The sequence below is a fragment of the Syngnathus acus genome, chromosome 2 (genome assembly GCF_901709675.1).
Source record: "Syngnathus acus chromosome 2, fSynAcu1.2, whole genome shotgun sequence".
NCBI lineage: Eukaryota > Metazoa > Chordata > Actinopteri > Syngnathiformes > Syngnathidae > Syngnathus > Syngnathus acus.
In genome coordinates this window covers 16880873-16903726 of record NC_051088.1, presented here as the reverse complement: position 1 = coordinate 16903726, position 22854 = coordinate 16880873, and the positions used below count along the sequence as shown (strand labels likewise).

The 22854-nt window shown below is 42.7% G+C and overlaps 2 protein-coding genes across 5 annotated transcripts; both read left to right on the top strand.

Moving 5' to 3' along the window:
- Positions 1-790: 790 nt before the first annotated feature.
- march9 (membrane-associated ring finger (C3HC4) 9) lies at positions 791-13075 on the top strand. The gene is made up of 4 exons (XM_037275027.1): positions 791-2097; positions 8144-8299; positions 9767-9959; positions 11512-13075. Exons 1-4 carry the CDS (start codon positions 1753-1755, stop codon positions 11841-11843), a joined length of 1026 nt encoding a protein of 341 aa, XP_037130922.1. The 5' UTR covers positions 791-1752; the 3' UTR covers positions 11844-13075.
- A 620-nt stretch (positions 13076-13695) lies between these two features.
- LOC119118448 (natural resistance-associated macrophage protein 2-like) lies at positions 13696-20601 on the top strand. Of its 4 annotated transcripts, XM_037245516.1 has the most exons (17): positions 13696-13837; positions 15486-15578; positions 15843-15991; positions 16189-16314; positions 17046-17165; positions 17263-17369; positions 17447-17517; positions 17590-17657; positions 17897-18052; positions 18133-18291; positions 18378-18464; positions 18621-18740; positions 18822-18971; positions 19391-19464; positions 19553-19706; positions 19897-20047; positions 20246-20601. In XM_037245516.1, the coding sequence occupies exons 1-16, from the start codon at positions 13816-13818 to the stop codon at positions 20002-20004; spliced, it is 1764 nt and encodes a 587-aa protein (XP_037101411.1). In that variant the 5' UTR covers positions 13696-13815; the 3' UTR covers positions 20005-20047; positions 20246-20601. The 4 variants fall into 4 exon arrangements, with proteins under 4 accessions (XP_037101411.1, XP_037101420.1, XP_037101401.1 ...); XM_037245525.1 differs by having other exon boundaries at positions 16192-16314; positions 19897-20601; XM_037245506.1 differs by having other exon boundaries at positions 19897-20601.
- Positions 20602-22854: the final 2253 nt, after the last annotated feature.

Here is a 22854-nt window from a genome sequence, read left to right as displayed (position 1 = left end):
CCAACTCCGAACGAGATGTGAGATTCAAACTCCCGTCCACCGGGAGGCAGAATTCTAATCGTGTGGTCGAAATAGAAATTATTGCTCATGAAAGAAAATGATGTTGCTTGATTACTTCTATCGATGTGAAGGTCATAATCGAATCTTATGCACAATACGGCCCAACCTTTATTGAACCAAGGCATACATTATGAAATAGAAGGGAAGTGGCAGGCCAAAACACCAACCAAATGCAAAAGTGCAGGAGATTTAAACATTACTAAAGGCGGATTTCTGTCAGTATGGCACTCTGGAGTACTGGAGCCCAGATAGAGAATGCATGATTTTGGGGGGGGGGGCTTGCGATGTATATTTTTAATTGGATAATTTAGCACAGCACCCCTAATGATCTCTCAAGGCACAGCCACCACGATCTCAGTGATTCTCAGTGTCAAGTGTCAGTTGAAATGAGGACATTTGGCCAGGTCAATTCCTCAGAGGTGAGCTGGAACATGAACGCAATTTAGATTTCGACAGGTTGTAAAATATATCCGTTGTAAATTCAGACATAGAGTTCACATGATCATTGCGGTACTGGCTAATGAATTGACCTTTCTGTTGCTCAGATTGATTGAAATGGTCATTGATCGGTTTTAGCTTGCAAAGCAAGCCGTTTGTTCTGTATTGTTCAATTTGAGGGCGCCCGAAACTAGCTGGCTGTGACCCACAGGAAAGAGCAAGGAGGGAGGGCAGACCCCGCTTTGGCAGCAAGCTCATGCACGTCAGCGAAGAGGGGGCGGGCGGTCGGGGGTGGGGGGAATCAGCACCCCGGACAGCGCCTAGTCAATACGCCGACCGCCTCTCGCAGGGCTTCACCCACCCTCTCGATAGAAATTGAAATAAATAAAAGTCTTTGTGTGTGGACAGGATGTCAGCACACTTTTTCCGGAAGTAGCTTCATGGGAGAGCGACCATTTGGAGGAGGGGAAACGAGCGAGCAGCATCCTGATCAGGAGCATCGACGCGCTCCACTCATCGAAGCTACTGCTGCTGGCGTGTCATTGTTGCTGTGGGACGCCTCTTTGGTCTTCTGGGTTCTCGGACTTGAAGCCCAAATAAAACCGCAGGGTGCCTTGTGTTTTTTATTTGTTTGTTTTTCCCCTTCCGCCTTCCTCCACCTTTGATGGCGGCGAGGGTGGCAGACGGGCAGCACTCGGTTGTTTTTGCCGGAAAATGCAAATGATTGTCTTTTTGGGAGGAGATGGACTGAGGAAGAAAGTGAAGGCGGACGCTGTGACTCTTTTGTTGTCTTGAAGGCGCCATGCAGCTCGCAAGTCTCTCTTCGGCCCGCTTGGCTCTTTTGTCGGATGATGATTGTAGCCCAGGCTCCCAGATGTGAGCGCGTGGATGGCGTGTCGTGGTCGTGGTGCCGCACAGCCCGCGTCGAGTCGCCCGCGTCGGCGTCGCTCTGTCTTCTGCTTCGGCGAGCGAACATGATGGCTCGTCCTTCTCTCGTCTCGCGTTCGTCGCTGCTGCTGCAAGCTGCTTGCTGCACATGAACGCCGGCTGTCTTGTTTTCTTGCCCGACACAAGACAAATGATATGGGACGTGTTTTGTGAGGAATGGACGCTGGCATTTGGCACACATGGCTCGTTTTTTTGGCCGGCAGTGAGCGCGTGAATTGTCCAAGCGAGGAGCGTAAACACGCATCCATCCAGGCGCACTTTTGGTGTCTCGGCGTGCGTGTGCGCGTGTGTATGTAGCGGCCCAACATGTTCAAGTATCGGATCCGCATGTTTCTAAACGAACTGAAAGTGCTGGTGTTGATGCGATCCGAATCGAGCCCGTCCGGCGGTGGCTCCTCCTCCGAGCGCTCGGCCGCCGCCATGCGAGGCTTGGGGATGGGCGGCTGCGGCTGGCCGCCCTTCGTTGACTGCCGCTCGCGCAACGACGACGAGGACTACTACGGCAGCAGCGAGCCGCGGCCGCGAAGCCTGCAGGCCTACGACGACAAGGAGCCCAAGCTGCAAGTGGGCCTGGACGCTGTCTCGCTCGCCAGCACCGCCAGCAGCCTGCGGAGCCCTCAGTGCAGGATCTGCTTCCAAGGCCTTGAGCAGGTACTGCGTTCATTCGCTTTGTTGCAACTTCCTTCATCCAACCGCCTTGCTTCTTACATCACGCGTCAGCAGCTGCAACAACAACAACAGTTTATCGGGCTTTTCTCCTCCAAGCCGATGAGATGCGGAAGCCGCCACAGTTTATTTTGGAGGGGGTGGTCATATGATGTTCATGTGCTAAGTTGGACATTTTAACGTGGAAAGTTATTGCGAGATTTAACATATGCTCGAATATTTTACAATAACAATTAACACAAAAGAATGCAATTACACAATAATCATCAGCAGCGTAGCTAGAGATTTTTCTGTGGGGTAAACAACACCTGCTTGAGGGGTGGCCGTGCATGCGTCTGTCATTGTTTATCATACCACAGTCTGGGTTTCAGGAAATCAAATTCACACAAATCCAGTGCCCGTCACAGTCAACAGCAATATTTTGCTGAGCTTAATTTACTAGATGATACCATTTTCTCTGCAGTGTCTTTGTTTTTGTGTACTATCTTCAATCTTATATAGGCTAGTGATTTGCTAACTGCCAATCACGCCATTTTGCATCCTATCAACGGCTCATTCGTTCAAATCGTATCTTAAAAGCACAATGACACAAAAGTCTCAGTATCAGGTGTGTTGCATTGGGGATGCATCTAAATCAGGCCGGATTGGAACCCTTGAGGACCAGACTTGGTGACCCCTGGCCTATGGGTGCATTTCATTTCACGAAACCATGACTGGATGGATAAACAATTACTCCTTAGCTATGTTATGTGCTTACTATGGTGTGAAATTAATGAGTTTGATTGATGTTGCGTGTAAGAAGTGAGTTGTAAATCATTGGACAGACGTCGCTTATAATATCAAAATAACAGGGATCAACCAGCCTCAAAATGTAGACATCTCTACTTGGGCCCACGTCAACATCTGAAAACATCCCAAAACGATTATCCTTTCCATGGCTGACACTTAAAAGAGCAAGAAATGAGCAGATTCAAGCGTAGGAATGTGCACATGAGTTTGATGGCAGTGAATCACCATTTCAGACGCGATGTGACAAGTGAATATGACAAACCAAGCCAGGAAACAATACACATTACGATGCTTGCCTGCCTCCTGTGACGTAGACCCGCCCATTCCCCAAAAGCGCTTAAATACATTTTAGTGCTGACACGATTTTTACATATGGACCTATTTTATAAAAGTGCAAATGTTCAGCTCGTTGGACTGTCTCTTTAAAACTGATTATTAGTTTTAGTCTTTAAATGTGCAATTACTATAAGATAGATTTTGGGCAGAGTATCGAGGGGTCTAAGAATACTGCATCCATGTGAATATGGCAAGAAAATCATTGCTATCAAAATTTTCCCCCTCGGCCAGTCTGGTGGCCCTTGAGTGACAAGCGGTGGCCTTGCCCCCCAGGCATCCTGTAGCTGCGCCCCTGATAATAAATATTTCAAAAGCTTTCAGATTTAAAAAGATGACGCACATACAGTGCCCCTAGTTAAGAAATGTTAAAAAACTTAAAATAAATTTGATTCATATTGCAGAATTATATACTTAAAATTTCACCAGACGCAGAATCAAAATCCCCCCATGGCCATTACAGTCCTTAGATATCAACCTCATTGAATACCTGTGGCAGGGGCTAAAGAGGAGAGTGCAGAGGAGGACCCAGCTCGATCTGATCCAGGAAGAATTGCTTCATTTTGTTCAATGCGGAATTAAGTCAAACTTAGGACATTCAAACATGATTCTGAGCTTGCTTTGTGGGCGAGGGGCTTTAAGATATTTAAGAAATGTGGGGTAACATTTTCTCCATAACCACAGGTAGGCAGTTAGGACAGATTTGCCCATCCGTCATTCTGTCCGTCCTCGACGGACACCCATTATGCAGACAAGCGACGAAAAAGTTAAATAAAAAATAAAAAAAAGCACAGACTGAGGGTGGACGACAGTGTTACCGGTCCTTCGTGCAAATTTAAATCTTGTGCCACGCTGGATTTTCACCGGTCCTTTTTGTTCATAACGCTCATCTCAAGCGCGTATGCCGATGTTGTTTTTAAACCCATCCGGGTTGGAAGAGTGGCAGGAACATTCGCCACCCAGCCAGCATAGCAACAAAGAAAGTTAGCCAATTAGATCTGCACGATGACAAACAAACGCAGTGCGAATGAGTCATAATAAACGGACCATCACCGCCTGTCAGTCACACCTCTCACTTCTCTCGCCGTAGGAACGCTTTGGCACTTTGTTTTTTCCACATTTCTGAGCCAAAACAAAAGCGTACGTCATGGTGCGCATCTGTGGTTCGTGTCTGTCGCCTGATGTGCTCAGCGGCAGCAGATCCACCTGAAGGCCAAGATGATAAGTCGACGACTTGATAATGGTGCAGGAGCGCAGATGGATATTTCCATTTAGTCACTTCTCCCATGTACACACGTGTTATTACAGCCCATGTGCTAATTGCTAACATCTGCCTCATTGTGTGCATTTCTCTTGTGAAGCGTAGTAAAGCGGACGACACTTAGGGGTACGCTCGCTCTCGTGCGCCTCAACGTCTGGGAACGTGACTCAGCCTCGAGCTGCCCGCTTTGACTTCCAGACAAAGAGCGAGCTCAGTTCACTGTGCCACCCGTTCTCAGCTGATGGGCACCCTGGGACCTGTACGCCCTTTACAATTGTAGCTCAGTTGCCCCCTCAAGTTAATCCGCGTAAAGAAAATGCATTCTTACAAAATAGCATTTGAAAATACAGAGTTCTGGAAAAAAGGCATCCGATGACTGAACAAGAGACATTTTGGGACCCATCACTTGAGAGTTAGCGTCCTATACAACAGTTTATAGTAGTGGTCATATTAATATTAGCTTATTCACGTGTGCTAAGAGTCTTCCTGGTGCAGGCAGGGTGCACGTTTGCCATTTTCTTTTTACTTCATAATTGAAGAGGTCTTGCATGGGGGCCGTCAGCGGGCCAATTACTGGCAGGCGTCATGCCTTCACATGTGGGCCGCAAGTGTCAGTCTGCTGCCCTTCTGACAAATGTATGTCAGCCTCCGTTTGAAAAAATCTGCATGGTCTCATTAATTAGATCAGAATTTTTGACACCTCAAAAAATGTTGGCTCTCCCGGTACCACTGTCGTGACTTGGTTCAAAATGACCAACTATAAACTATTGGCTGGCCCTGCTTTGTTTTTCATCAGAGAGTTTATTGACCAAGTCTGGAGATAATCGGGTTTAGGTGTGGCCAGTAAAAAGTAGTACGATAGTAAACCCAAAAAACCCTTTTTTTTCGGCCATCAAATTTTCGGCCAATTGATTGGTTGCTATGGCAAAAAAAAAAACGGCCGTTATCTCTCAATAAATTGAATCAGCTATAGTGCGTTGCATGCTCTCTACCAGAATGGACTTTAAACCAACGCTAAATTAGACCAAACAATGAAATTTGGCAGCACAGTTGATTGAGCTAACAGACAAGATGAAAAGCGAGGGATTTATTTTAGCTTGGGCCGGTTGACAGGCAGCGCATATCAGTCCTGACAGGCTCGTCAGGGTGTAATCTATCACTCGCAGAATGGTCCAGTCACAATTTTAATCGTGACTGCCATCCAAATGTCAGGTAGGCCAGCAGCCGGTTTAGTTAAGCTACCATTCACTATTTAAGGCCAAGGAAATGAGTTATACGATAAAAGATGTTCCATCTGTTTGTTTTCCAGCCATCATTTGCTTTGCAAACATTGACGCTGAGGCTGAAGGTGGGTGGCAAGGCAGGGAGGGGTGACAATAGCATCAGTCGACTCCCTGCCTCGTTTTCCCAGAGACTGACCGGCTTTATGACACACTCTTGCTACATTCACCAAGGTCTTGCTAACCTAAAATATGGCATTGCCCAAGTAGCATCACAACGTCACCATGAGGTGATGTGTGTCAGTAGAGTGGCACTTTTCTGTCCAGAATTTGTCTTCTTGCGTATTCATCCGCCAAGGGAGCAGTCATCTCCCAATGCACCTTTCACTCTCGTTTGCTACAGTATATGCCCAAGTGATCATGCATTAAAATGATGACTTATTATTATCTGAGTGTGAGCACACATTTGACCTTTAGATTTACAGATCTTCCTCATGTTGACTCAAATGTGAACATGTGCATGAGCAAAGAAATTCACTTTCAATTTGAGCCAACCATCCACACAAAGATCTTTTCCTCCTTTTAAATGAATGTTGATGGCAAATTGTAGAATTTTGTGGCAGTAGTAGTGCTAGGATCACGGACCTGACAAAGAGTTCACATTGACTGTAGAATGTCTATTGTGTATTTTTGACTTGTCCGCAAAAGTATCTTGTCAGAATATGGCTGGTACTCACTTACTTCAGTAACGTTGTACTGTAAGAAAATCGACGCGTCAATTATGTGCTCATCAAAATGATGCAAGGATGAGTCAAGTCTGTTGTTATGGTTACAATCACATTAGCAAAGGCTCAAAAGTTAGTTACGATGAAAATATGCCAATACACGTTGCGAAGCCCAACGGTCAATAGGGAGGTGTGGTGAGTGTGATAATTAATTCTTTTTTTAAAAAAGAAATCAGAAATTTTATTTGATGTAATTTTTCATCATATCATATGATCATTATGATCATGACATTTATGAAATATAAATGTTGCTTAGCATTCATTCATTGTGCTAGTATCAAACTCACAAAATGGCAAACACTCAGATTATAGTACGTCTGCAAACCTCCCTCTTTATTTTTATTATAATATAAATTTTAACCACAAATTTAATGTCAACTGGGCAGCATGAAATTAGTCATATATTTCAGTATACATCTTTATATTTATGTCAAGAGTAGATTTGGTGAAGATGAAAAAAAAATGCTGTGATATCTGTTAAAAGCGAAAACAAATCATTTTGGAACAGATTGTCAGCCAAAATGAACAAATTCATTTAGAATGCGACATGAAGTAGACACGCTTGATGATAGAGATAGAGAGATATCTGTTTTCCAATTGGAAAGTAAAAACTCATGAGACACTTAAGAAACGATACATGAGAAAATCAATCGAATGACATTAACAAAGTATTTGTCCTTGGTTACGTTCCCCCTACTGTTTTGAATGAACAAATCCAAGCAAGCAAGCAAGCGAGCATGATCAAAACAATCCCTCCGGTCTCCGAGACACTCGAGCGCTTTGTGTTAAGAGTCGCGGCGAGTGCCGAGGAAAGATTCCATCTTAGGAGAAACGTGATACTCGATCAGCACAGAGAGCGCCGACAGTGGAGTGCTACTTCACGTAAGCAGGCCGGTAGCCAATCGTTGGATGAGCATGTATTTCCTCATCCTTCCTTTTTAGCGCCGCAGAACAGCTACACGCAGGTGGATATGCTCACTCAGTCTTTCATGTGTATCCAAAACGAGCGATTAAGCTGTCAGTCAGTCATGCCTGATGTGACTGACCTCTTTAAGGGCGAGAAAGAAGGGCTGTATAATATATCGTCATCGCAATAACGCCACATGCGATTTCCCTCGCTACTTCGCGTTTCGTTTATCGCGGCTTCACTACATCGCGGATTTTTTTTCCAAATTAAAAAAAACATTTAAAAGTCAAAATAAAACTTTTAAATTGAGGAAACCTGTGTCTAACCTTTAATATTTCTCCAAATGTTCGTTTACATTCCTTTAGAAGTCCGTTTTCGCGTGTTAGCACGATCGCAAATTAGCATCTTTCCGCTAACTCGTTAGCCTGCCCAGTACTTCTTGTTGGTGACCGTACTTGGCGGATTTCACTTATCGCGGGTGGTTTTTGGAGCCGATTATCTTAATATAATCATTCTCTCTCTCTCTCTCTCTCTCTCTCTCTCTCTCTCTCTCTCTCTCTCTCTCTCTCTCTCTCTCTCCCTCCATATATACACACACGCACAAACACACAAAGTTGCCATTTCAGTTCATGTCATTCACTTTCTGCTAGCCGGAAGTAACCCAGTGCCTATTGTTTTCAAGCGAGTCTACTTGATTGTTTTCCTGACTTGCTGTCATACCAATCTTGACCTGCAGGGAGAGCTGTTGAGCCCGTGCCGGTGTGACGGGTCGGTGCGCTGCACCCATCAGCCCTGCCTCATCCGCTGGATCAGCGAGAGGGGCTCCTGGAGCTGTGAACTCTGCTACTTCAAGTACCAGGTTCTGGCCATCAGCACCAAAAATCCTCTGCAGGTATGACATCGCCCTGAACTTTCCCATGTACGTATTCATCTGTCCCATTGAATAAATGGCCCGAGCAAAACGATGACCACAATATCTACGTTAACTGTCTTCAACCAATTGTAAAATTTTAAAACAGACGTTAAATCCCTTTCGCTCTCTTGTTATTTAGGAACAAGCCTTAAGCATGCTATCGCGTCCTTGTAGTTGAAGGCAAAAGAAAAAAGCTTTGACCGCTCACCGACGATTATCTTTAATGGTGATTACCAAAATGGTGGTGACAATGAAAATTCGATTCATTGTGCAACCTTAATGTCTGCGCTGTTCCACTTTCTCCGCACAATGGTCACACCACAAAGAAGGAGGTGGGATGAGCAGGGCCTCATCTGCATGAGACAAGACGGCCTGCACTAAATGTGGCAGCTATGAACAAGACAGCGCGATGAGTGTCATTAAAGTTAATTCACTTTAATGACGAATGACGTTCTATATCTACATTTTTAACATTTACTGACATGAAATTATCACTATTATCACTCACTTAGCCTATCAAACACACACAGGCTACCTTTTGATCTCAACTGACAAGCACAGATTAGTTTATTGGAAAATTGGCGAAACTGCCATCTTGAGTCTTGAATAAAGAATCTCCGATTATTTTTTGCTGGTGATGTCGCACTTTTGTGTTGCAATTTGTAAACGGGGCACGAATTTTAATGCAACAAGCTCATTTGTGTCCCATAGAAAATCGCTACCTAGCTACCTACCTAGTCACCTAGCTACCTACCTAGCTACCTACCTACCTACTTACCTACCATCCATCCATCCATCCATCCATCCATCCATCCATCCATCCATCCATCCATCCATCCATCCATCCACCCATCCATCCATCCATCCATCCATCCTTCAATTCATCCATTCATCTCTTTTCCGTCATCTTTTTCTGCACGTTTCCATGAAATATAGTGCAACCTTCGGTCGGGAGAGAAAAACAAGCATGTTTGTATGAAGGAGGACAAGGTTCCCTGCACACTATGAAGTGCATGTGTGCACCTCTCTGATTGGTTGAGCTGGCTGTTGCCATGGAAATGTGAGCAAGTCGAAAGCCAGGAAACAAAGCATTTGGCCATGTCAATGGAATAAAAATTGACAGAAAATTTCTGGAAAAGTTTGATATCAGTGAAAATGTACACTGAAAAAAAAAATCATCCTGTTCCATTGCATTTAGTTACAGTTTTCCTTTGTTGTTTTGTTTCCTTTCTTGAAACAAAAATGACATTTTTGAAACTAAAAGATCATTTGGTTCTGCTCAACAATACAGCTCATTAGCAAAAGATCATATCTCTCTTACTGTTCGCATATGCTTCAAACTAAATCCTCTTGTCTTACCACCAAAATAGTAAAGGTTCTCAATCCTCAATTGCATCCACGTAGTGCTTTTGCATGACTGTGTTTTTCCTTGGTGCTGCGGTGCAGTGGCAGGCCATCTCTCTGACGGTGATCGAGAAGGTGCAAATCGCCGCCATCATCCTGGGCTCCTTGTTCCTCATCGCCAGCATCTCCTGGCTCATCTGGTCCTCCCTCAGCCCCTCGGCGAAGTGGCAACGGCAGGACCTGCTCTTCCAAATCTGCTACGGCATGTACGGATTCATGGACATCGTCTGCATAGGTAAAGTGCGCAAACACAAACTAATAAAGTCCGATACGAAAGGTCTTTTCAAAATAACACTTTGACACTGTCAGAGATGTACAACGGTGCCTTGAGATGCAAGATAAATTTGTTTTTCACTCAAAATTCTCATATCAAATAATCTTTTTCCATTGAAATGAAAGGAAATGCCATGAATCTGTTTCAGTTGCCCTAAAAATGTGTAATGTGTTTTATTAGTAAGGAAAATAGCATTCGCAATTTTTTTTATTTTTTATAATTGATGCCTATTGAAATGCATTGGAGGGGGCAGGGGGGTTGACTTTACACAATCATGATTTTGGAGCCGGTCAGCAAGTTTAAAAAACAAAAACATGACCAATCACCAAGCCTTTTGATGAACCAATCCATCCAGTTTATTTAATTTAATTATTGGAGGTGATTGGTATCGGCCCGACCCAAAAATAGCCAAATTATTTGAAAGACTAGGATCACTTTGTCAAACAGTGTAAAAAAAACAAGCAAAAAAACATATCTGTTATGAGTCAAAACTGAGCACTATCATCTTTAAAGGGCGCAATGTTTACAAGAGCTCTCATTGTGGTTCTCATTACATAGACCAGTGGATGCATTATGCAACAAGGTGTGTAACAAAACACCGTCAGAAGTATGAATACGAATATGGCTCGTTACTTGTATTCAGTGCACATTGTGGCCCTCGCTGAGGTCACACAACGTTGCACGGAAGCCAAATGAAAGAAGCAGATGGTGTGCAGGTAGGAGACCGCAAGGACGTTGAAAGGAAGCAAATGCTGATGATGTCACAGAGCGATCTGGTCCTGCGGGGCAGGTGGCGTCACATGTGCTTCCATCGCAGGAAGCATCCATCCGTTCGATCAGTTAATTTATGATGTACTGATGTATGATCCAGAAAATAAATAGTTAAACACACGAGGAACAAAATCACGATGTGACAAAAATTCAACCATCAAGCTCAGCCCTAGAACAAAACCATTTTCACTTAGGACAAACTTACTGTCATACTGTACTGGAGCTTCAGCTCCTCTCTCGTCTCCTCAGTACGGCAGTAATAATTTCATTCCTCGCATAAAAGAATGTATTTTTGATTGTTTACATGCATTCTAGCACCATTCCTGTTCAGATATATGTTGCGTAAAGGGTTACCGCATAGATGCTAATTGTTGGCCGCGTGCTTGTGGCGTTTCCCATTAATGTTAGCGTTCAGCTAGTGCAGATTATGTTGTTGATTGTAACTTTCAGATGAGAGTGACCTAAAACAGCTTGAAGACTCTTTTTGGAAAAATTGATCACAATCTGCCAAACTGATGCTGTTCTTTCGGTTTTGTGCTTGGAAGTCAAAGCGAAAAATTCAATGGCTCATATCTCAAAAACTCCCAAGTTGGGTCACTTGTATCTCAAGGCACCACGGTATTCAAGTAAAACACTAGAAGTTGACAATGCTTATTTCGGGATCACTCGCTAAATACGCCGTCGGTCAGAAAGAAGCTTGCGACAACCAAACATTCTGAGGAGTTCCTCCTTGCTCCCGCAGGCCTCATCATCCACGAGGGCTCGTCAGTCTATCGCATTTTCAAGCGATGGCAGGCCGTCAACCAGCAGTGGAAAGTTTTGAACTATGAGAAAGCCAAGGACCTGGGCGACCCGGTGAGCCTGAGCGGCAAGGCGGGGGCCCGCGGCGCTCGCGGGACTCCTCTCGGCCTGGCGGGTGGCAGCGCGGGCCGCCAGGGCAGGAGGCTGAGAACTATTCTGAACCACCACTGCGGCTACACCATCTTGCACATCCTCAGCCAGCTGCGGCCCAACGACCCGCGGATCGGGGCCGCCGCAAATCGGGAGGTGGTGATGAGGGTCACCACCGTATGAGGCCCAGAAGGACCTCGGAAGAACTCCTCTTTGAGCCCTTACATATGAACGGAAGGACACCTTATCAAATATGAAACCCGAAATAGTAAATGGACTCGCAAAGGAGGCAAAGTGACGCCCGGAGCATCAACATCACACCGAGACACTCGCCAGGAGTTCTCCACTTGTTTCTTACAACTAAAAGGAAGCCAGATGCTCCTTTTCAATAATGGAGGAAGTGGTGGGGAAAAAAAAAAGACAAAAAATGTTTAAAAGACATCATGGAAGGATGGGAAGGGTGGGGGGGCATAAACAGTCTTTTTAACCTAATGGGAGACGATGAGATGTTTTTTCCAGTTCAATATCAGGATGCACAGAGACTTTTCTCTTTCGGTTGATCCTCGCATTACATTTGCATCTCTTCTCCTGCTTTTGTTTTCTACTCCAACTTCAATTTTGTACGGATCAAGAAACCATGTAACTCATACATACATGTCGAGCCTTTCCAGACACCTCCAGTATGTCCAATTCTTGATCTGAACAAGGCTGGCCAATAGACGGAACAGAAAGAAAACAAACAGGAAGAAACTGATAACAATAATGTCCATAGGTGTGATTGTGAGTGTGAATGGTGGTTTGTCCTGTGATTGGCTGGCGACCAGTTCAGGGTGTACCTCGCCTACCGCTCAAAGACAGCTGGGATAGGCTCCAGCACACCCACGACCATTGTGAGGATAAGTGGTTCGGAAGATGAATGAATGACTAATAATAATAGAGAAATCAATGAGACATAATCTCTCTGCAATAAATACATATGGTCGCTGTTGGGCGGAAACCCAAACTGTCAAAATGACAACTTAACAGGAACTCAAAAGAAAAAAAGGCTTGTTTTGAGTTCCCAGGCACTGCTTTGTTCAAGTTGTATGATATTACTCTTCCACACACGCAGGTTTCCGCCAAACAGAGACGAAATGTACATTTCACAGGGAATTCTGCATGGGTATATCATTTTATTTATCACATAACATGAACACAAATTTGCTCTGTTTCGAATGGTGCTTGCCAAAATAAACACTTTCAAACCATCAGATTTTATTGCACCAACTTTTTGTAAACGGGAAGAAAGCCAGGCAGTATTTTACAGCTCTTTAAGATAGCGACTGAAGATTGTTGCTGCCGTTGCTGTGTGCCGAGTCCCGCCCGTTTGATAAGTACACAATTGGATTAAAACCAGAGATCAAATTATCTCTTAATACTCCGACTCTGTCTCTGCTTCAACGTGCATGATTGGAATTCAAGTACTGCCTTCAATGAATACTTTCACTGAAATGGTAACAAAAGGGAGTAGCTTCATAACAAACAGACACACATAAAAGATGAAATGAAACAAAATGATTAGATAGGTTCAATTTAATGCGGTTGACGGATTCCTGCAGAGGAGGATCTGTTACTTTGCTCTTTAATTTGAATGCTTCATGTAAATGTCAAATTTGTTGGAAGAAATATTTGAATTGTTGTAAGATTGATCTTTTTTGTGTTTTCTTGTTTTGAAGAAGATATACATATTTATTTTGGTCTAGCAGTTAAAAATCTTAGACAGTCATAGGGTGGTGTCACATCTAAATAACATGAACGGGATAGGTTTTAATGTGGATTATTGGCACAATTATAATAATAATTTTGAAAATAATTTGAGGTTCATTTAAAATACTCATCAGTACGTATTGGAAAAAAGAATGTTCGAATGAGCACCTTCACATGACTTCATTCTCGTGGTGTGTGTGTGTGTGTGTGTGTGTGTGTGTGTGTGTGTGTGTGTGTGTGTGTGTGTGTGTGTGTGTGTGTGTGTGTGTGTGTGTGTGGCGGGGGGGGCACCTGGACTCAGGGCCGAGGTCCAAACTCAACTCACTTTCAACTTATACTTCCTCCTCCTCCGAAACTCAAAATGTCCCCGCCTAACCAGAAATAACAAACAATCCGGCAGTTGTTCGGAATGTTCTCCTTCCTCCGACCAGGTGAGTTTGCTTTCTAATACTTTTCCTTTTTGCCGTCTTTCCACTATATCTGTCAGTCACAAATTGAACAAGAGAGGAAAACGTTTTGGCTGACGACTTGAACCTTACTTAGTTCATTGTTCGTCAAGAAAGTGGGAAAACGTTTTACTCGGGGTTAGGATCAGGTTTAGGGATTTCTAAACTCAACCACCTCTTCTACTACGAAAGTTAAATATTTCACCGTTTAACAGAAGCAACAAAGAATCTGGCATTTATTCGGAACGTGCCTTTCTCGATCAGGTGAGTTTGCTTTTCCATAAAGATGCACATGCCGTTTTTCTCCTTCCCCCTATTTAGATCAGAGGAATTGTTTTTGATTGACTACTGGAGCGAGCCTATGTTCTATTTATAATCTAGAAGTTGGGAATAATTTGTGCTCAAGGGTGACATTTGATTTTGAATCTGTTGGAAAGAAACGTGAAATTGTTTATTTTATGAAACATTATTTCATAATCATATGAAAGATTATGTCCGATTTTTTCCCATTTTTAATTTAATTATAATACACTAGCCAACTATTTCAAAACAAAATACAAAATGTAAAATTCTGTTTTCATATTTTTCATTCAATTATTTTCAATAGATGCATTTAAGCAGCTATTCCAATCCATGGTCCAGATCATTAGGGATGGAAAATATTCCCATTTTTTCCATCTATCTATGTCAGTGATCAGCTCATCAGCAAATTCTGTTGAAGCTTGATAATTACCCTGATCATTTAACTTGTATGTGAAAGAAGGAAACTTTCATAACAGGCTTGCGTGTCCACCTCTTGCCATTTATGCAACAGACTAATTACAAAGTTCCACTAAACAGGTCCATATTAACTATTAACCAAATATCTGAATAAATTAAAATGAGATCATCATTATTTTCATTTTTTTGGTAACATTTAAGATTGGGGGTGTGCTGTGACATTTTTCAAATTTAAAATGATGTTCAATGAAGTTTGGAAACGTACATGTGATAAAAGAATACCAAATTACAACTTGTAAAATTAGCAAACATTAGAGGGGGCAACTGTATATTCAAGACCTATTGCTAATGAGTATCTGTTGTAAAATATATGACACTACTGTGAAAGGACCGAGCACGGCTATACACTAAAGATTTTTATAGTTGTCACGTCAACATTTTACTGTATGTAGCTCCTTGTCATGAAAACCGGGCCGTTGGCACCATCATGGGCATTTCAGAGAGCAAAGTCCCCAAATCAATAAGTGAATTCATGAGGAGCAAAGAGCAAAGATGCAGGTGAACACTGGTGAGATGTATGACTTCCAGGTACTTGTTGCCACCGTTTTCCACTTTTATATTTGCCAAGACTTCCGCGCCATCTTGTTGCAGCTTGTTATAAAATATAACTGCAAATAGGTGAGTTTTCAGTAAATCACTGAAGATGTGTGAAAATTCACTGGAATCATTTGTTTACATTTAGTATGGCCAGATGACAGAATTTGGGTTGTTAGAGAAGACAACAATGCATGTTGGTTTTGGTGCATCGCTTATGCGTTGACGAATGTCAGCATATACTGTAGCCATTTTTTTGCGTGTGTGTGCGTGCATGTGTTGAAGTTAACGTTGATAAGGATTACCTTTGTTCTTCCAGCCAGGGCAAGGGACCCCCCACCTGAGAATCTGCACGCCTCCTCTTTGCCGCCCAGTGGTTCCAATGATGAACCACAAGATGGCAACACACAAGGTGGCATTTTTTTTAACATCATCATGTAACACTTCAATAATGGGTGATTATTGTTTAGTGTTGTCAACTTACCAAAATTCGGACCTCCTTACTTTACCTCTTTAAGGTACTTTGATACCCTTACTATGGCAAAAGGTGGATGATGTAATGGCAAGACAGACATGACATAAAGTTTATGCCTTTAAAAACGTAGAAGATGCTCAATTGTTGCATTGAGATCACCTATGATAAAAGGCAGACTAAATTAATTTGTGCATGTGACAGACAATTCAGAGGCTGCCGTTTGCGGAAACAAGTTTGTGATCCAGACCGGACACACACACCAGGGTGCCTTCCTCCACAGTCCTGACTATGGAGCCACTTCTGGTACTTATTTGGAGGAGAGGGTCCCTGTACCCCAAGAGGACACTGAGGTAATCGATATCATTATGGCATGAATAACACAGCTGTCATGTCTGGGTTGTAAAAACAGGATTATTCATTTGTGACCACAAATTATGTTTGATGTGAGCACAAAATACAAATTAACAATTTGAATGTCATTGAATATGATGGGGGAAAAAAAGTCCCCATGTCATATCTGGGGTTCTGTACATGTTCCTCTGAACAGCAGAGGGGCTTTAGTCTGCGGAAATTGTGGGCCTTCACCGGTCCCGGTTTCCTGATGAGCATCGCCTATCTGGACCCGGGAAACATCGAGTCGGACCTTCAGTCTGGAGCAAAGGCTGGTTTTAAGGTACAGATCTTCTTTTTGAAAGACTCAATACCTGGAAAGATTTTTTAAAAGTTATCTAAGAAGTAGCAGTCGACTACACTACTTAACTACTTATCCTCAGGGGTTCGGGACTGAGCCCCTATTGGCTCTGCAAGCAATAGACCCCCCCCCCCAAAACAATATTTAGAATTACCTATATGAATAGTTTACATTTACCACAAGCAGAAAATACCACAAATTAATCCAAACAGTCATTTCAAAAGCCTTTTACATGAGACGTAAAAATAACATGATTAAATGTAGAAAAAACAGATCGATCTGACATATGCAGAAGAGCAAAGCCTGCTAAAAAAAAAAAAGGGGGCTACGCATTGTCATGGTCCCCATTCACCCCAGCAAGGAGGAAATGGCTTTTGCATGTTTTGCAGATGTCAGTTGCACAGACAACTTATTGGATTTGATGGATTTGGAAAAACAATTCACCTGATGTAAGACTTCCACTTCCAACCCAGGCTAAAGTTAGCTCCTCGCGATATACAAATCTTGTTTCTCAGTTGAGATGTGTCACTTGTCCACACTCGCTCGCTTTATTTGTAAATATTCATACTTTAAAAGGTCTTTGGTGCCATCTTGTGGCATCCAAAAAGACACAGGTGAGTTGTTCAGTTATTGTTCCTCAATGAAAATGGCTTCAGAAGTTGAATTTACCGATCTGGAGGCTCAACAATGATAGTTTTGGACCTGTTTGTCAGCTTCTGTGGGTGTTGCTGGGGGCCACCATCATCGGCCTGCTTCTGCAGAGGCTGGCAGCCCGGCTGGGCGTGGTCACCGGGATGCACCTGGCCCAAGTCTGCCATCGCCACTACCACACCGTGAGAGACCACACAATATCTCAGCTGCATTAGTATTTCTGTATATTTGCTGCACTCGCTAAGTGGGGAGACTTTTGCATTTGCGGCATGTGTGCAGGTGCCACGCGTCATCCTGTGGTTGATGGTGGAGTTGGCTATCATCGGCTCCGACATGCAGGAGGTGATTGGCTGCGCCATCGCCTTTAATCTCCTCTCATCCGGCAGGTGTGAACTCGTGCAAAAACATTGGACTTTTTCCTCAAATTGTGGCCTAGCGCTCTCGTTGCTACGATTGCTGACAGGATTCCATTGTGGGCTGGCGTCCTTATCACAATCATCGACACGTTTGGCTTCCTCTTTTTAGACAAGTACGGTAAGTGATTTTGTTGTCAAAATATGCCGGACGACATGTGCTTGGAACAAAATTTGTCTGCTCGTCATGCAGGACTGAGGAGGTTGGAACTCTTTTTCGGTTTGCTGATCACTATTATGGCCATCACGTTTGGATATGAGGTACAAACATTTATGTACATTTTGCTTCCGGTTCTATTTGACAACAATAAGTACATAAATGGTCCCATGAAATCAAAATCTTCAAATTTAACAGCAGGTTCATTGCACTATGTTGATGATGGTTCCAAATAAAGGGAACGTTGACTAGTTATGCTGTTGACATTTGAATTTGCTTGGGCTGGTGACTGAGAGATTGACAAGGCAGTCGTACGTCGCTCTCTTCTCCTCCTTTCCACCAGTACGTGACCGTGAGTCCAGACCAGAGCCAGCTGCTGATGGGGATGTTCGTGCCATATTGCAAAGACTGCGACGCCGTCCAACTCGGGCAGGCGGTGGGCATCGTGGGAGCTGTCATCATGCCCCACAACATTTACCTTCACTCTGCTCTCGTCAAGGTGAACGTCGACGTGGATGCTCTTGTTTCCTGTGAAGGCGCAGCAACTAACCGGCGGGTGGTTACAAATGTCTTTTTCAGTCTCGAGAAGTGGATCGGTCGAGCAAGAATCAGATTAGTGAGGCCAACAAGTACTTCTTCATCGAGTCCTGCATAGCCTTGTTGGTGTCCTTCATCATTAACGTGTTTGTGGTGGCCATCTTTGCAGAGGCCTTCTACGACCGCACAAATGTGCAAGTGGTGAGTTTCTCCTCTTTGAACTTGAGGTGCCTTTCTCTGCTTTTCTCTGGATTCTTTCCTGCAGTTGTTTGCCGTTTTTATTTCAGAATCACGTTTGCAACCAAACAGGGAGTCCTCACTCACACTTGTTTCCACTCAACAACCACACTCTAGAAGTGGACATCTACAAAGGGGTATATATCTGTAATTTTCAAGCAAATTTCAAGACAATAGATTCTAAAAATATTTAATGATGACAGCCCTAAATGTGTAATTCTCTTCATTTTATATTTAGTTTGACACTAAACTTGAGCTCAGAGTTGCAACTTGAGGCCTCTGTTTGTGTTCAGGGAGTGGTACTGGGTTGTTTCTTTGGGCCAGCGGCCCTCTACATCTGGGCTGTTGGCATCCTGGCGGCCGGTCAGAGCTCCACCATGACGGGAACGTACTCGGGCCAGTTTGTCATGGAGGTCAGTGCACAAGCCGAGCGTTGTGACAAATATTTTTCTCGTTTGCACAGTCGTGAATGACGGCGTCTTTTAATTCCGCAGGGTTTCTTAAACTTGCGCTGGTCTCGCTTCGCTCGGGTGTCGCTGACCCGCTCCCTGGCCATCGTGCCCACGCTGCTGGTTGCCATCTTTCAGGACGTGCAACATCTGACTGGCATGAATGACTTCCTCAACGTGCTGCAGAGCATGCAGGTCGCGCTTCGCTAAAATGCAACTCACCCTAGTGGAGCAGCTGAGTAGCACATTTTCTATCTTCCGTTCTTCTAACATGTGATGGGAGTAAAGTAGGTTTTGTTTTGGTCCTATACACAGAGTCCTCCCTTAAAAAGTGGCAATATTGGGTGAAATTTCAGGATAAACCTAAAATGCACTATAACCTTTTTAGGTATGCCATGTTCATCTGATTTATTTTCTTAATGCAATGTGAACAGTACAAGTCAGTTTTTTTAAACCAATTTCTGGTTTGTAATTAGGTCTATCCCGATTATCTTGCATTGTTTTACTGTAGATTAGATTAAACAGGACCTGCAAACAGGAAAAAGAAAAAAAAAACTTTTATAAGCGTGCATGAACCTCTCTTTGTCCGAATAAAGTTTCTTTGTGTCACACAGCTTCCGTTTGCCCTCATCCCCATCCTAACTTTCACCAGTTTGCCGTCCCTCATGAAGGACTTTGCCAATGGATTGTGAGTTCGCCACCGCCGCCGCCACCATCAACATTGATTAGATTGCGTCTGCTTGGAAGCAAACTCTGAGTCCATGTTGTTTTGGCAGGTTTTTTAAGATCTGGGGCGCCCTGGTCATCTTGGTGGTGTGTGCCATCAATATGTACTTTGTGGTGCTTTACGTATCAACGCTCAGCCATGTGTGGCTCTACGTGCTGACTGCCTTCCTGTCTGTAGCCTATCTGGCATTTGTGGGATACTTGGTAGGTAACATTCGCCATTTGTCTTTTTTTTTTTTTTTTTTTTTTTTTTGATAGGACAATGTCACTCAACAAAATGAAATAAGAGTGAGAATCCGGGGTTCATTCTTCATCCCCAACTATAAGTAGAAATGCAAGGTGCAAAAACTATTTTAAACTAGGACTATTTATTGCTGCTCTCTTGTTTGTGCAGGCGTGGTTGTGCCTGATTGCTCTAGGTGTGCACTGCCTGGATCCAAGCGGCCGCAGAAGGAACGACGCTGCCGTCCTTATTGAGCCGCAGCTGGAGTTTGAGTCCTGAAGGAATGCGTGCATATTTAAGCAGGTCAAAGGTCGCCTCACAGGTGATGTTGAACTGCACATCTCTGGTAAAATTTCATAGCATATACAGTCAAAAAATACATATATAGTATATATTTCATTTTCAATGTATGTTTATCGTCGTTTTCAGGTTTGTCATTACCTTTTCTCAATACATTTCAATGGGCGTCAGTTATTTAAATCTCACTATATATATCTTATATATCTCTATTCGTGGGCAGGGCCGGTCCCAATTGTCTGGGAATAGCGAGGGTCGACGGAACAGTTATCGAATGAATTGTTTTAAATCGATTGGACAGATTGGTCCATCTTCTGATCGGATTTTTATTTTCAGTTTGCTGATCGATGATCGGCTTCAACTCCTGATTATGTGTCAAGCCGAGTGTTGAATGTATGAATTGCCACAAAAATAATGCCTGCACCTAACATGCATAAATTGTTCGTTGAAGTACTATATGAGTGAAACTTTAAAATATGGGTAAAAAAATACACTGAATAAATACTATTGGTTGCTACTTTGCGGCTTTTGTCTATTACCATGGTGGGACCGCAATAAATTAGGAATTACTCCATAAAATGTTTTGATGACTTTTTCTCTCTACATTTGAAAACACATGCTTCTTACTCCTTTGTCATAATGGGGTAGTTACTATTTCAGATAAGTAAAATCGTAAAAGAAACAATGTAAACAGACTGAGGGTGTCAACTGTGGTTGAGATGTTTATTGACACATCCTTCAGAGAAGCAATTAAGATATTCTTCATTCATGGTCTATTGTTGAATCCAAGAATGATTCATGGCGAATGTGTTGTGCATTGTGCCCACCAGAAAAGGGCAAATCTCTGTTTTTTAAAACTTCTTGTCTAATCTGGAAAACTAATTCATGTATTTTTGTATTTTTTTCAGTTATCATTAGCTGATTTACCTTTTTTCACAGGATTAGCCAAACTATGCAAACTCTTTTTAATGGCATAAAAGTTGAGCAATTGTTGCCAACTTGTGACATGTAATGAAATGTTTGTTCCTCTGATGTATATAATGTAACAACAATTTTATATATAATATCATATCATATATGATTATCTATTTTCTTTACGTCCGTGCTATTTTGAAATACTCATTGAAATACATTTTGGAGGCTGGATAGCTATTTGCATTTATTTTGACGGAATTATAGGATTTGAGATATGACTATTATGAGGTACGAACGTGGCCACGTAACGAATTCAACTCGTTTCTTAATGCGCACCAACATTGCTGTGTACTTAGTACTTGCTTTGTGGGTCCTGCAATTCATGCTTTGGCCACATGGAGGCAGTGCGGGCTGATCAGAGAAATCCAGTACTGTATACGAGTGTAATGATACAACACGTTCGTTGAGTTACATTCTGGCTTACATCTAAATGATCAGGACTCAGGAGCCAACGCACATATTTTATGTTCAAAAAAATCTCAACAAAAAATATGACAATGGTGTTTTTGGGTTGGCTTAGTTTACTCAAATGTACAAATGGACTTGGTTTCCGAGTGAAATGAGATCTCAACTATGCTTGTGTAATCCTGGCGTCTCTCAAGGCTGTATGCTTGTTTTGCATCAAGCTGGACGTCAGCAACAACTGACAGAATCTCTGTCTTATTGTTGTGGTCTCGGGATAAGGATTTTGTCGCCGCGGTCATGACCCCTTAAATGATCCCACCCCCAAAGAAGGGCTTTTTATACTTGCTCAGGACAAGCGACACTTGAAATGATTGATGCCTCTGTCGATGCGCTGGCTGGCTTGCCTTCTTTGTCCGGTTAATAAACGAAGACTTGTTTTTGGGGAGTCCCAAAAACATCCTCGGTAGGGACTGGAATTGAGAGCAGTTTTACCACATGACAAATTAGATATGTTTTTTTTTATTGCCTTTTCACCCCAGAGCATCTTAATTCACTGGTTACTGTAGAAATTGAGAGTTATGAGGATGCAATTTAAAGGGAAAGTCAAACAAAAAATCGAATATGATGTGTGCAGCCCAACTAGTCACAACGTAGTGTTCTGATTAATGTTTCGTGTGTGGAATATGAATTAAACAGAGAAAATCCTGTTTTTGTCAATTTCCGGCTTCCTAAAACTGATTAGCCGTGACCTGAGACTTGGCAACTGTGATGTCATTTTCAGTCGACACCAAGTGACAAAATGGCCGCCCCCTGAGATGGATAAAAATGGGTGAATTTTGCTCCCAACCCATATTCCACAAATGCAATATTAATCAGAGTGCTGTGTTTAGACTGGTTGAGCCACATATAGTATTTCATTGTCAAGAAAATTTTGCAGATGATTCCTTTAATGAAAAGAACAAGCATGATCAAAATAAACAAGGTGACTGACAAAAATGATATAAATTTGTTCTGTGGCCAAGCTTGTATCCCACAACACTCGTGATCCAAATCGTTCTTATTTATTTATTTATTTATTTATTTATTTATTCAATTATTTAATGTATTTATTCATTTAACATTTCATAGACCTCTGCCATCTGAGACTTCTTTGGTCCAATAATGCCAACTTTACACAAATTGTTGATACACTTTCGACCCTGTGCCACTCCAGTTCTTGTTAATGTAGCTGATTGTAGTTTTTCCATCCATCCATTGTCCAAAACGCTTTTGTTCACAGGCACATCATCATATCCTCTATGACAAATTACTAACATTAGAGCATCTTATTGAGAGGAAGAAAAAGTAGTAAAAGATGAAGGTTCTTCTTCTGTGTTTGCATGACTGTATTATATTGCCTCCCAGTGGCTAAATCAGTCACAGCACATTAAATTGGATTGTGCCATGAACTCA

What these genes read in the sequence shown, in the direction of transcription:
- march9 (XM_037275027.1), top strand. Translation starts at nt 1,753, where the DNA reads ATGTTCAAGTATCGGATCCGCATGTTTCTAAACGAACTGAAAGTGCTG. An exon ending in GCACCAAAAATCCTCTGCAG is followed by an intron (nt 8,300 to 9,766) that starts GTATGACATCGC and finishes GCTGCGGTGCAG; the next exon opens with TGGCAGGCCATCTCTCTGAC. An exon ending in CATGGACATCGTCTGCATAG is followed by an intron (nt 9,960 to 11,511) that starts GTAAAGTGCGCA and finishes TTGCTCCCGCAG; the next exon opens with GCCTCATCATCCACGAGGGC.
- LOC119118448 (XM_037245516.1), top strand. Translation starts at nt 13,816, where the DNA reads ATGTTCTCCTTCCTCCGACCAG. An exon ending in AATCTCCTCTCATCCGGCAG is followed by an intron (nt 17,370 to 17,446) that starts GTGTGAACTCGT and finishes GATTGCTGACAG; the next exon opens with GATTCCATTGTGGGCTGGCG. An exon ending in AAGGACTTTGCCAATGGATT is followed by an intron (nt 19,465 to 19,552) that starts GTGAGTTCGCCA and finishes TTGTTTTGGCAG; the next exon opens with GTTTTTTAAGATCTGGGGCG.